This window comes from Tympanuchus pallidicinctus, unplaced genomic scaffold (genome assembly GCF_026119805.1).
Source record: "Tympanuchus pallidicinctus isolate F22 unplaced genomic scaffold, pur_lepc_1.0 scaffold7, whole genome shotgun sequence".
Lineage (NCBI taxonomy): Eukaryota > Metazoa > Chordata > Aves > Galliformes > Phasianidae > Tympanuchus > Tympanuchus pallidicinctus.
In genome coordinates this window covers 174,654-188,326 of record NW_026294791.1, presented here as the reverse complement: position 1 = coordinate 188,326, position 13,673 = coordinate 174,654, and the positions used below count along the sequence as shown (strand labels likewise).

Genomic DNA, 13,673 nt, shown 5'->3' with positions numbered 1-13,673 from the left:
TAGAGAATCATTCCACTGAAAGGTAAAACGAACCGTAACACCATGCTGCATTCTGAATGCAAGAACTGGCAACGCTTCAAAGAAACTGGGTTTGGATTGCTGTATTTGGAACAAGCCAACAATACATACAGATCCAGTCATGAAATAACACTGATTTCAGTTACCCATGAAAGCAGCACAGACCCGTTTCTCCTCATTACAGGCAGGGCTTCATGTGACTTTAAAATTAATATGGGTCACAGGAAGACCTGCAATTGCTCCAAGAGCCACGTACCATCAAGAAATCAACTGCTTCTGCCAGCATGATTGGTTGCAAAGCAGCAAGTATGCTGCACGCACGCAGCTCCAGCTACTCTTGGCATTAACTGGGGTGCTGTCAGCTAGGCTCTAAGTCAGGCACAGCAAAACAGAACTGCTTCTGCTTTCAAGTAATTCATATTTGAGAGATTCTTTGGCCATTTTTTGAGCTAGAAACTGAACTATCCTGACAAAAAGAGCTTTGATTCCAAGCAAATTCTGTGACAAAAGATGAATGAAACAAGTTTTGTGGCTAATGAATTTACAGCCCTAGTTACACGCGTGTCATTGGTTTCATACCTTTGTCAATCTGCTCACAAAGCAGGCTTCATTCTGCACTGCTTACAGCTTCCCAATGCCTTCATTTCAAGTAGTGCTTTGTATCAGACTCCAGCTGAGATTCCCAATTTCCCATCACAGTGTCAAACCAGTGCAGTTATTATTTCCACATCAACCAAAAAAAGCTACACAAATTACCATAAATTTTGCCCAACATCGCTTATTCAAAAAGGAAACACTGCTAATGAATCAGCATAACTAATGTAAGCTAGCACTTGTTCCTGTTCTTCTGAAACCTGATTAAAAATGCATTTTATTTAAAGAAATGTTCAATGAATCACGTAAGCAAAGGTGCAGTTAGAACAGCTATAAAGTAGATGGAGAAATACTTTATGGCAGGAGTACCATCTTTCCTCGAGCACCACTGCTGTGAATAATGTCCTCATGAGCCTTAGCTGCTTCCTGCAGGGGGTACTCGGGGCCCACCACTGGCTTCAGCCAGCCAGACTCCACGCCATCAAGGACTGCCCTCGCACATTCAAGCCTCTCCTCCTACAGAAAATAAGAGGCAGCATTTACCACCACGAGGTCTCTGCATTTTAGAAAAGTACCAACTGCTTCTGCCAGCGTCAAATCGATGCCTTCAACCCAAAACCATGTTATGGTGTTCTTAAGATTAAATCAAAACATAAAGGAACTCACACACAGAGTCCTCGTAGTCAAATTATGCTTTCACTCCTGTTTTTAACACAGACAACTGTTTCCACAGGAAAAGATCACTGAAGAAATCTCTAAAAAAAAGTTATTTTCATACCTCAGTTTCAAGAAACCGACCAACGCCAATGATGCTGGACTCTTTGTTCATGGTGTCTCTGGGGTTTATCTCAATGGAACCTCTGCAGCCCACAACCTGTTAGAGCCACGTTAAAAGAGAGTAAGTTCTCACTGTCAGATTGCACAGTTAAACATGCAAACCCAAGGAACAGAAAATACGTACCATCACCCTTCCTGCCTGGGACAGCAGATGTAAGTCAGCAGCCAGATTGACGTTGGAGAGCATTTCTACTATTATATTAACTCCTTGCATCTTGGTATATTCCTACCCAGAATAGAATACACAGAAAGTTACTACACTTAGTGTTTTGGTGCTGCTGTACATTTCATATACTACCAAAAGCACACCTTTGGCAGCTGATTGCTTTTTATATACAGACTTTGTGCCAAGGCTGATGGCCAATAGCAGATGTACAGGTGCTGAATTAGGAAAACTGTCATACTGGGATTTTCCGAAATGCCACTGCATAAATTTGTTCTTAAAATTTTCCACAAACAAGTGTTCACTATTTTTTTTTTCTTTAAAGTTAATAGAGAGATGCTGCATGAGCTAGACCCAGCACGTACTTACCTTAATTTTGTCAAGATAATTAGCTTCTCTGTGATTAAATGCTTGGTGAGCACCGTTTCTCAGAATAATGTTCATACCCTCCTCAGTTCCTGCCGTGCCCAAAACCTTCAAGCCATAAGCTCTGGCAATCTGACATGCTGCTATTCCCACCTGGGTGGGAAAGAGGAGGAAATCAAAACAACAAAAACAACTCTCTGCATTTTAAATTTGACACATTTACCAGTTGGAACTTAAAGATACCCCAATAGTATTTAAAAAAGGAAAAGATGTTTCCACAGGCGTAGTGAAGCTCTGTGTCTTGTTGTGTTGTCTGTATGCTCGTTTAACAGCCCTCAGCATTTGCTTTGAATCCACATATAAAGTGGCTCATCTGTTAAAACCAGTCCAAATAACACTTGGCATACAGACAAAAAACTCTCCACAGAATGACCAGCTCCTCATACCAGCACTGTAAGCTGCAAAGAAAACCTGCGGGCACAATCTTACCAGCACTACTTCTGCACCTCTCACAGACCTATCGGTGTCTTTAGACACAGAATTCTCAGGATCTTATATCAGCTTTGCCCTGTTTGGAGGTAAAGGATGCCTTCAGAAAAAGCTGGCTTTGGAGTCTATGAAACGTAACAGAAATACTTCACAGCCAGACTGATCTTCAGATAAATATTCAAAAGAACACACGTTTTTAAGAATAATTCTGGAAAACAGCATGACTTAGAAGAAAAGATACAACAAAGATCTTTTGGCTGCAGCAAGTGCTTCATCCCTGCGCACCTATCTCACTGCTTCTGTAAATATTCCCACAACAAAGGTCACAACACGTCGAAAAACAGATTTGCAGTATTTTCTTCAGCAAACCAAAGCCAGTACATCTTTTCAAGAGGCACATAAACTAAGCAACTGCAGAAACACTATGTTTATCCCATGGGGAAAAAAAAAAAAAGTTACTAAATTGATATTCAGTATTATAGCATCTTAGAATGAGGACGGTTTCCCACATGAGACTGTCATCATCAACTGTCTGACAAACAGTTCATAAAAGTTTGCCAGTTGATGGCAGCTGTTTGTGCATCAGTAGAAGTTGAAGATGCAGAGGACAAGAGATGAGAAATTTGAACTTCATCTGACAGAGATCTGAAGTTTCGCCACGTAACACCAAAGCAAACCAGGTGTGCAACTTCAAGGAGCGTTCAGCCATCAGCTGATATACTCCAGTATCTGTCCTTGAAAAGCTAGCTGTTAGGCAATAATACCCCAGCAACGCAAAGTTCCTACCTACCAGTGATTGCTTTTCAGAGAACTGAGAACATCTTGCACATAATCAAAAACCACAGCTTTTTGCTATCACCTTTAACATACAGCTTCTGGCTCATCTTCCAACTGCAGCAAAGTATTTATCACAGAACCCTCTGCACGAGGGGCCTTACTGGATCCCTCATGCAGTTTCAGGGTTACTTGGGATAACAAGATTTCTGCTTTAGGAAAACAAGGTGTTCGAAGAAAGACTTATTTTTTTGTTAATCAATTTATTGGTATGGATGTAAGCAGAAATCACAGAACAGAGGGGAAGACAGATACAAGAACAGAAAACCCAATTTTTAATGACTTGCCTTTTCAGAATACTTACACCTCCACTTGCACCATGAATCAGTACACTTTCCCCTGCTTTGGCATGCCCTCTGAACAAAAAAAGACATACAACATTGGCATGATGATTACAACACATGGCCACTACGTAGCACTGCACCAAATCTTATCTTACGCAGTATTATTCCCAATTCATGTTACGGCTAAGTAAGTACAATCATTCTCTTTGGGAAAACAGGAACACAAAACAAACCACATCATTTATGAACTTAGGTAACGCACAGTTACATCAACACGCAACAAGCAGCAAGTCAACATCCTGGTATTCACCTCAATGCAAGGTCTCCTCCTGTAACAAAACAGGTCTTGTTTATAATAAACTACACTAGTTTTAACCATCTCCTCCACCAAGCGAGACCAGACTTCCACATCTTCCATCTCCTCCAGCTGATACACAACTGGCTCTTACTCCTTGTACAGTGCTGCAGCATTTATTACATGATGTGTACTAAGGAAGCCTTTGAGGTCTGTTCTCTTAATATTTCCCTTTCCAGGTAAATGCTGTCAGTAGCTTACAGGTTCTAGCAGCACAGTACATGTAGCTGAATTCTCTCCACACAGTGATGCCTCCACATTCCCTCATTTAACAGGACAATGAAAACATTGGCTTTAGTATTTTAAAAGTTCAATAGCAAAATGCACAAGCTTGAATTTGGCAGCTTACTTCAGGAAAAGAGCACGGTAAGCAGTGAAGTAGGGTATTGCAATCGCTGCTCCTTGACTGAAATTCAACTTATCCGACAAAGGAAAGACTGTATTGGCTTCAGCAACTGCATACTCTGCATATCCTCCAGAGAGCGTAGCAGAGGCAAAAACCCTGTCACCTCTCTAGAAAGCAGGGAAATAAAACAGAGACATTAATAATTTCCCTTACTTCCTTCCTTAATATACATCAAGAACAAGTTTGGATTCTTCCCAGAAGCTTTCCTATTAAAAACCAAAGACTGTCTTTGCCACAGACACTTTGCCACTGTCTTTTGTGTTATGCGATCAATGCCACCAACACAAACCATAGGATTTCACATACTCAGATTCAAGTTATGAGCACACAGCCTCCTCCTTACAGTGTGACACACAACCCTACTGCCCCATTAGTATTAACCTCAACAAATCTCAACATCAGAGAACGCCACCCAGATTCCAAACACAACAAAACCAAAAAATCATTTTTGTTTAGTGTGGAAAAAAGCCACGCTCTTACTATACCCTGAGCTAACCAAGCACCGTATCTGTTCTTCAACGGCGATCACAGGGCAGAGGACGCAGCGGCGCTGAGCAAGCACACCTCGCCCTGCTGGGAGCCCAGGCACACAGCCAGCCCCGCTCACACAACGGCAGCGCCCAGCTCAATGCACGGCTCTGCAAACTACAAGGAGTTAAAGCCCCGTCAAGCACCTTGAACGTAGTCACGCCTTCCCCAACGCTCTCGACCACTCCAGCCACATCGGAGCCGGGGGTGTAAGGCAAAGCCGGTAGTCTAGCGTAGTTCCCAGAGCGGATGTAAGTCTCCACAGGGTTTACCCCACAGGCGTGGACCTTAATTAACACCTGAAAAAAATTACATTTGTTAAGTAGCATTTTAAAAGGTTTAAATTTAGAATTAACAGCACGGCATCACGGCGTTTCAACTGAGCAGCAAAGCAGCGCTCAAGTGCTGAGATAAACAACCGGTGCTGCACTCCAGCCGTCACGGAATCCTTCACGCGCAACGTGCAGCCAACGCAACAGCGCAAAAACCCACACGTGTGTTAAAGGCCACGTCCTGGTAAGCGGGCGGACGGCAGCTGCTGAGCCGGGAGGGGCAGAGCTGCCTCGCACGTGGCTGCGGCCGCAGGGCTGCCCGGGCTCAGAGCTCACCGACCTGCATGTCCTTCGGGGCGGGGATGGGAACATCAGCCTGCAGCCTCAGCACCTCGGGACCCCCGAACTCAAACACCCGGACCGCCCTCATCGCGCCCCTTGCGGCCGCCGCGGCCATCGGAACACCTGGAAATAAACGAAAATGTAACAAGGATGCATCGACTTCATACTTTATTTCACACCGTCAAAGGAAAGAAATTAAACCACCTCTTCTCAAGCAGAAGATTGAACTCAGCCCCGCTCCCGTACACACACACAAAAAAAAAAAAAAAAACCACGCACCCCAAAACGAACCAAGATTCCCCTGACTCCGAGAACCTCACAAGGTTGATGCGGTACGAGCAGAGGCGCTGCGAGAATGGCGTGCGCGGCGCTACCAAACGGACTCTGAGCGCGGCCACGCACCGCCGAGCGGTAACGAAATCCCGTGACGCCCCGCTTCCGCTCACTCTTAAAGCAACAGTCAGAAAACCAGCGGAAGCGCGTCGCGGCCAACCCCGCACCTCGCGACCCGCGGCCGGGGGCGGGATCAGCGCGGGGCGGGATTCGGCGGCACGCCGAGCCCTTCGCGCGCAGAGGTTTGTCCCTCTCGGGCGCCCGTCGGAGCGGCGCCGCGGCCGCCGTAGGCGCGGGGTTGGGCGCCACCCGATGGCGGCGTTCGGGCGCTGGAAGGCGCAGCGCTCAGCGCGCCAGGACTGCAGCCGGCGGGGCGCGCTGGACGAGCGCGCGGCGGGCGTGGTGCGGCTGCTGAACGAGTGCGCGCCGTTCTGCACCACCAGCTCCTGCTCGGGGCGCCTCGTGCTGGCGGAGGGCGGCGCCGCGCTGAGCGCCGGGATCCCGAAGCGGCGCTGCCGATGGCTGCTGGTGGCGCACGAGCCGTGCGGCCGCGCAGATGTGGTGAGGAGGGCGCGGGGCGGCGTGCGGGTCGGGCTGCGCTTCCCGAGCCTCGTGCGGAACGAATGGCACGACGGGCCGGAAGGGAGCTGTTTGTGTGTTATGAGCAATGAAAAATTGAAAGCGGCTGGAAGAACAATTTCACTTGGATCACGCTTGCTGCATTTCTAATGATCTTTTTACAGCTTTGGTACTAACAGTACTAATTTTCAATGTTAACTGAAACACTGTATGTTTTTCAGATGGCAGCACTGGAAAACGCCACCGGCAATGTCGTGTTCAAGTTTGAGCCATTTGTTCTCCATGTGCTGTGCCAGGAGCTGCAGGACGCACAGCTGCTGGTAAAATCACAGCAAGCACCACCTGACCTGGTTGTTCTGTGACATGTAGGAGTTCTGGCTCCTGCAGCAGCTCCAGCACTTGAAAGCTGCCCCAGATGTGTTTAATGGCTGAGGCAGTAAGAGCTGATGGAGCAAACACGGTGTTAAATTTACATTATGTACTTCTTTGATATACTTTTTAGAGAACAGCCTTCAGTGTAGCCTTCTCATTGAAGCAGGCTTTTAGCTGGTGAGTCTGGGTTTGCTCCCGGTGGCTCAGAGATGGGTTTTCAGACGTTGCTGCTGGTATGGCTCCAGCATTTCAACTCATGGAGCAGTGTCTCTGCCTTCTGCTGTTTCAGAATGACGCTGGAGAGCAATGCATGATTGTTTTCTCCCTGCATTCATGGAGAAGAGAGTTGGTTGGCTGCTCTTGCAGCACTGCTGAAGTTCTACCTATTAAAGTGTTGTGTGACTGTCCCTGTGACTGCCAGCCCATCACAGTCAGGCAGTGCCAGGAGAGACAGGAGTGTCCTGTCTGGACTGACGGGTTGGGATCAGACAGGCCGTCAACTGCGGTTCTTTGAAAACCAACCAAAATTTGTGATACGATGTGGGTTTGTCCTCAAAACCATTTAAATGGTTGAACTTTTACTGCATGTATTAGGGGAAATTACTTCTTGCTATGAAAGTGTACGCAGCTTGTTAATGACATTTATTTGTTTTGCAGCATTCCGTGGCTATTGAGTCTGGGTTCAAGAACTCTGGCATTACAGTTGGCAGAGGAGGAAAAATTATGATGGTAAATACTTGTCACTTACCTGTAAGGAATGTAAAAGAACGCTTCATTCCTGTTAGCCTCAAATATTTAAGAGCACCAGTCTGAATTGTAATGTGAAACACAGCTGTCATGAGGCATGCAATGCAGAGGAGTAATGTTCTGCTTCAGATGTCAGCCAGCCAAGCAATTGTGTGGGTGTCACTTCATTTTATTTGTTTGTTTTCTCCCTCCAGTGAATTGCTCGTATTACCTAAATAACCTTCAGAAGATTTAAAATAACAATAATCATTTTTTTTTTTTTAACTTATTTTAGGGAAATCTTTGTGTTATTTTAGGCTGTCCGGAGCGCTCATTGCTTGGAAGTTCCATTGAGCCACATGGGGAAACTGATGGTCTCTGAAGAATATATTGAATTTCTGGTGCATGTGGCTAATGAGAAAATGGAAGAAAATGCAAGGAGGATTGACAGGTTTGTTAGCTAACACCAATCCTATCCGTGACATCTAAATCTGAAAGTGAAAAATGCATAGTAAATGTTACGTAAAAAGAAAAATAAATTAAAAGAACAAACCCCAGAAGTCCAAATTACGATTTCAATTAATTTTTTTAATTCAGAAGGCTATAAACTATTGAAGCAGAAACCTGTAACCAACATGAGTTTGCAGGCTGTGTTTGCTGCTGAGTAGAATTTATCTGATGATAACAGCAGCATTTGCTGATCTAATTCAGGAACCGTTTCAGTATTCAGATGGCAGTGCATGCTTCAATCCACTGCATGCTTTGTGTAGTTTCCCAAAGTGAAATATTAGTGTGGAAACTGTAAAAGTACTATAATGTGGAAGGTTATACATTCCAGGAGTCTTTGTGGTTCTTTTCAGGCAAGGAACAAAATAGGCAGAAAAGCCAAAGAGCACAGAAGGTTCCAAGACCAACTTGCCCCTGATCACCAGTGCCATTGTGCAAATGTGAGATTAGCTGAGTCTCAATGGGATACGAGTATATCTATCAACTGTTTGACTTCTAATCCACAAGCATTACCAAGAGAAGTGGCATGTACACAAGGACACGTTTATACCTATTTCTAGTTTTCTTCCTGAACTGACTAGACTGTTGCAACATTAGTCATGGTTTTCTTAATATGTTTTGATTGTATCACAGAAGCATTCATTTCTCAGAGTAGTTTTTCAGATCCTGAGCAAGAACAAAAATAACTGCACGGCTCTTTCCTAGGTTCTACAAGCGCTTGGAGGCAGCCCTGGAAGCAGCGGGCGGTGTGAGCAGCTCGCCCTCCACAGGCACAGGGCAGGCTCACACTGTCTATGTCCGCAGAAGGAAGAGGAGGACTGCCAGAGTGCAGGATGTGCTCCCCTCTGCAGAGGGTCATAACGAGGAGTTGGAGCCTGGGGTTGACCCAGAAGGCAGCCTTGATATTTTTGCTGAAATCACGCTGTAGGCTCTGCCGCTGAAAGGCAAATGGCAAACTGGACAATGTGCATGGTGCTCTTTATAAGAGATACAAATATTGCTCTGTTCTAAGTAGTAACACTGCTGGTCGCTACCAGGAGGAAAAAAAAAATAAAAAAGAATGCAAGGTAATTGAACAGAATTGTGAACAGGCTTAAGGCCACAGAAGCACAGAGAAGAGAACCTCAATGTTTCAGGTTGTTTTCTTTGTTTCTAACTGCGCTGTTGCATTAGCAGTCTTACTGCGTAGGTCAGCTATCATAGAGGCCACTGCTTTGCTGCAGTCTTTGGCCACATTCTCTGTGAAGCGTTCCCCTTTCATTGCTGGGGTGAGGCCTGCAGACAAGCCATACGTCACAGAGGTGTTTCTGGGGGCTGGGCACAGCTCCAGTCCCAGCTGGGAGCAGAAGGTCACCCAGATGACACTAATGGGCTTCAGAAGGTGCTGTAGTTTGTATAGTCCTGTATTGTAGCACTGGAGAAGTCAGTGCATAATACAGCAGTTTATTGTGCAGAAAAAAAATGAGGAACTTGTAAATCTCAGCAGCAGAGTTAGGAGCTGTATGGCTTGCAGCGCTGGGAGGGAGGAAGCAGCGTTTGGTGCAGTGATTTGTAGCTCACAAGGTGGGTCACGTACTTGTTTCTATTACATAAACCTGTAAGTTGGGAACATTTTAATTCCACTGTAAAAAGTTGGTGTAATATGTAGGAGCAGAAGGGAAAAGTAATTGAGGGCTTTGAACAGATCCTCAAAGCGCTGCGTGCAGCAGCGGCTTGCCAGAACCAACGGCCGTGTGCCGCGCGGTGCCGCTCCGCGCTCAGGGGCCGCGCTGGCGGTCGTGGAGCGGCGGGGCTCCGACCGCGGGCTGCACCTCGGGCAGCGGCACAGGCGGAGGTGCTGCCCGCGGCTGTCGGCTGCACGCAGATGAGCGATGGCAGCCGGGGCCTTGGTACGGCTTGTGTTCGGTGCCGAGGGGACGAAGCGCCGCTGTCCTGCGGGGATGATGAAACCGAAGAAACGAGTGGATGTCGGCTCGGTCAGCTGCCAAGCCTGTGAGGTGTTGACGTACCGCGGGAGCCCCTCCACGCCGGGGCCGGGGCTGCTGCGCGTTCCCGTCAGACAGCGTGCACGCGACGGCCTGATACCGGAGCTCGGCGAGGCTGGAAGGTCTGAGCAGCCGCCGCGGTACGGCCCGGCGAGGCGAGGCGAGGCACGGCGCAGTTCGGCCCGGCCCCGCAGGGCCACGTTTGCGCAGAGCGGCGCAGGGCGGGCATCTCTGCGGGGGAGTTCGCGCGGAGCCCCCGGAGCGGATCCGATGCTAAGCGTCGGTTAACGAACGCGAACTGTTCCCAGCGTTCTGATGTGCCGCGTTCTCGAAAAGCGCGTTGAAAAATCTGAGCGAGCTCTGGGCGCTCTGCGGGGCACAGAACCGCACGGATGGGACACCGCCGCTGCTCGTCGCGCGGCACCGCTGCGGGCGCGGGGCCGGAGCTCGGAGACGCGGTGGAGTCCGGAGCGGTGTTCGGTGCCGTCCCGCATTCCCCCTGAAGCCGTCCCGAGTCCAGAGGGCGGTAGGGTCTCTTAACAGAGAAAGTGCGCCTTAATTACTGCTGTTAATTATTAGCGCCGGTTATTGGACGCTGTTAGGAACTTCATGAAATAACTAAGCAAATCGGTAATCCAAGGCCCTACAACAACGAAACCGAACAGTCGCGTGAATCTGAGTAGAGCGGGGAATCGTTTTAAACGCCTGAAGCTTTGACCGATGTGCACAAGGCTTTTCTGACTGCCGGCCTGCCCCAGACGCGCTCCGGCCCGCAGTGCCGCCCGCATCCCCGCCCCTCGCAGCGCCGCGATCCCTCCGGCCCGGAGCTCCCCGCGCCCGCACTCCGCCCCGTTGCGGTGTAACGCAGCGCTCAGCGGCACCGCGCGGCCAGCCCGGGGAGCGGGCACCCAAAGAGCGGCACCAACCGCACCGCCCGCGCGTGTAGGGATGGAATCACCGATAGGCAAAGAGGTTCCAACCGTCGGCAAATCCTTGCCGCGTGTAAGAGTGCGCGAGGCCTCTCTGCTAACGAAAAGGCATCTTCCGCCCAAGTTCCTCGTTTACTTCTCAAAACACCCGAACGTTCCTAAGGACGATGTCATTTGCCTCGCGTTGCACTGTTTCTGGGCCAGCAGAGGCGTTCCTTCGCCCCATTCCTCACGCAGCCCCGGGCGCCGTGCCGCGGGGGGCGATGTGCGGTGAAACCCCGCGCTGCGGCACCGCACCGTTTGGCTCTTGGGCGCTGCTCCCGTGAGCTCTGCTTGGAGCTGCCCCGTGCTGTAAGCTTAACGACATGCGGCTACAAACGCGGTAGTCCCTTAGAAAAATATTATAATAACTTGTTCTAGTAAGTACACCGTGCTCTGGAACTGAGCAGGACATCAGCGCTTTCATTTTCTGGAAATACACAACGGCTTCACGATATCCCGGCAATTGGATTTGACAAAACGTGGTACTAAGGAGGAGGTTTAACTCCGCTCTGCCGTCAGCTGAACACAATGCACACAGTAACGCTGCAGCGTACGGTGCGTTAACAGTAACAGCAACAACTAAAAGCTCTGAAAGGGAATTTCTGAGTTTTCAGAAAACAGATAATAATGCAATAATCACAATTCCTCTCAACTGCCCGCTTAATTTGTTCGCACCAGCGCAAGCAAAGCCCTCTAGGAGTGCTGCCCGACTGCGGCAGCGGTGTGAGCAGGGACAGCCTGGGGACATCGGAACCAAATCGTCCTGGGCTCCGTTTTAAAACAGAGTAATATCCGAATTCCACACAGAAATTAGACATAAGCGTTTGTTCTTTTCTCTGGGTGCAGTGCATTTAGAGTAACCAAGCAAGTACAATACTTTATCAGTCTTACACCGAAAAAAAATCTTTCTTTGTTTTCATTTTCTGCATAGCACCATGACAAATAAAAGCACATCTCTCTCAATTACAGCGGAACCTTTATAGAACAGAAAAGGTTCCTTTCAGCGCATTCCGCAGTTACAAAACGAGGTACTTCGGGGACCGGTCCTCCAAACCCGCCCCGTGGCGGTTCCGCTGTGACACCGCCGTGCCCCGCACCGACACCTCCGCAGCGCTCCCATCGCGGACGATCCCGGCTGGGGAGCGCCTCGTCCCGAGCAGCCGAAAGGCGCCGGGCGGCGCCGAACGAGAGCCGCGCGCCATTCACAGACGGAGCCGTCCGTCCGTGTGACAGGACGGGCTTCTCCTTCTCTCTAATTCGGCACCTTTCACGTATAATTTCGCAGTATTTTAACACGGTGTGAGTCACTCAGCATCTATTCAGCGGATCTGACAGGTGTCCGTTTCGCTACTTTGTTCTCCGGGAGCTTTTCAGGGCACCGCTGGGCTGCGCTGGGCGAGGGGCTCCCCGAGGGCTGCGGGCCCGCGAGCTGTCGCTCTGCACGGCGCGCTGCAGCGCAGCATCCGCGCGTGTCGGAGAAGTCCGAACACGATCCCTGCATGCCGACGTTCCTCGGCCGCCCAGCGGCGGATTTCCGATAGCAGGAGCCGTAGGGCCGCAGGGCCGCGCTCAGCACGGAGCCGCGCTCGGGAGCCGCCCAGCGGTTCCCGGCCCTGCGCAGCCCCCCGCCCGCCGCCGCCTGGAGCCCGCGGCCGCTTTGCTGTCGGAGGCCGAGCCCCCTCCCAGGACGCTCAGAGTTCGGGGCTTCTGTTTATTTTCTCGCTAAGGCTGAACACGCGACTTTCCGTCCTTCATTAAGGCACAGACAGCTCTAGGAAAGATAACGCATCGTGCTTATGGAGCCTGTAATTTTGATACTAGAAATGTATGCGGTCTGGTTCGCCATTAGTGTTATAAATGACACGAGAACTCTAAGCTGAGGCTCTCCGCAGCCGTAGCTCGCTAACATCTAAAAGAACAGACGATGTTTCTACTCGGCGTATTTCTTTTTTTCTTTATTCCCAACGTTCGCTATGAACGAGGGATCCGCGCTCCCACCGCATCCCGGACAGCCCCGACCGCAGTCCGGCGCGCCGCGCTAACGGCCGGGGAAAGAAGTGCCTCTCAACTTACGGGGGCTGTAAGGTCTCAAAGCAAATAAACGTTATTACATTTTCATTTAGAGTTTCCCATGAATAACAAAGGATGCGATATTTCACACGTCGTTTCAGTGGCGGGGCCGCCCTGTCGCCCCACGCCGTACTGCGGAGTATTTTTTACCTCACCACCACCTCAGAAAAGCCGTTTCCTGAGCTTTGTGCTGCGCATGCCGGCACTGCGAGTCCCTGAAACGCGCTGCTGCCACGCGGGGCTCAGCGAGGGGCAAACGGCGCAGCTCTGCGCCGAGCTCTGCTGTCCCCGAGCAGTTCTGCATCGGTGCGCGCTGACAGCAATGCTCCTCTATCATCTGCTGACTTAAATATATTTGCATAACACCGCTGAGGAAAATCTAGGAATATTTACAAGCGAAATGCTCGTGGAGTTTAAGCACACAATCTATAATCTTTTCTCTCTTTTTTTTTTTTTCCTATTCTTTCAGACCTCAGCTCCACTGAGGCTGAACGAGGCTCTGTTTTCTCGCTGCAGGTAAACTCGCTTCAAATACTGCAGACGTAGAGCAGCGAAGGCAAAGCAGGGGCAGCAAAACGGGCAGAGTGCCGTGCAGGATCTGTGTGTTTTCCCCGCACCTCCTTCACCGCAGAATGACAAAGG

General features: G+C 49.4%; 2 protein-coding genes across 5 annotated transcripts; one reads left to right on the top strand and one right to left on the bottom strand.

The window, feature by feature from the left end:
* Positions 1–86: 86 nt before the first annotated feature.
* Positions 87–5,929, bottom strand: CRYZ (crystallin zeta). Of its 4 annotated transcripts, none has more exons than XM_052666916.1 (9): positions 5,804–5,929; positions 5,487–5,611; positions 5,021–5,173; positions 4,290–4,453; positions 3,606–3,657; positions 1,982–2,131; positions 1,574–1,675; positions 1,391–1,486; positions 87–1,128 (listed from the first exon to the last, which is right to left on the bottom strand). In XM_052666916.1, exons 2-9 carry the CDS (start codon positions 5,601–5,603, stop codon positions 967–969), a joined length of 996 nt encoding a protein of 331 aa, XP_052522876.1. In that variant the 5' UTR covers positions 5,604–5,611; positions 5,804–5,929; the 3' UTR covers positions 87–966. The 4 variants fall into 4 exon arrangements, with proteins under 4 accessions (XP_052522876.1, XP_052522874.1, XP_052522877.1 ...); XM_052666914.1 differs by having other exon boundaries at positions 5,780–5,915; XM_052666917.1 differs by having other exon boundaries at positions 5,809–5,910.
* Positions 5,930–6,118: 189 nt separating this feature from the next.
* TYW3 (tRNA-yW synthesizing protein 3 homolog) lies at positions 6,119–9,117 on the top strand. Its single transcript, XM_052666918.1, has 5 exons — positions 6,119–6,382; positions 6,622–6,720; positions 7,430–7,501; positions 7,816–7,949; positions 8,711–9,117. Exons 1-5 carry the CDS (start codon positions 6,134–6,136, stop codon positions 8,931–8,933), a joined length of 777 nt encoding a protein of 258 aa, XP_052522878.1. The 5' UTR covers positions 6,119–6,133; the 3' UTR covers positions 8,934–9,117.
* The last annotated feature ends 4,556 nt before the right edge of the window (positions 9,118–13,673 follow it).

Excerpts from the sequence above, each read along its gene's own strand:
- CRYZ (XM_052666916.1), bottom strand. The coding sequence starts at position 5,603 with ATGGCCGCGGCGGCCGCAAGGGGCGCGATGAGGGCGGTCCGGGTGTTT. Across the intron at positions 3,658-4,289 it reads TACCGTGCTCTTTTCCTGAA|AGGGCATGCCAAAGCAGGGG; the intron begins GTAAGCTGCCAA and ends TTTTTTGTTCAG. Across the intron at positions 1,487-1,573 it reads CCCAGGCAGGAAGGGTGATG|GTTGTGGGCTGCAGAGGTTC; the intron begins GTACGTATTTTC and ends TGGCTCTAACAG.
- TYW3 (XM_052666918.1), top strand. The coding sequence starts at position 6,134 with ATGGCGGCGTTCGGGCGCTGGAAGGCGCAGCGCTCAGCGCGCCAGGAC. Across the intron at positions 7,502-7,815 it reads GAGGAGGAAAAATTATGATG|GCTGTCCGGAGCGCTCATTG; the intron begins GTAAATACTTGT and ends GTGTTATTTTAG. Across the intron at positions 7,950-8,710 it reads AATGCAAGGAGGATTGACAG|GTTCTACAAGCGCTTGGAGG; the intron begins GTTTGTTAGCTA and ends GCTCTTTCCTAG.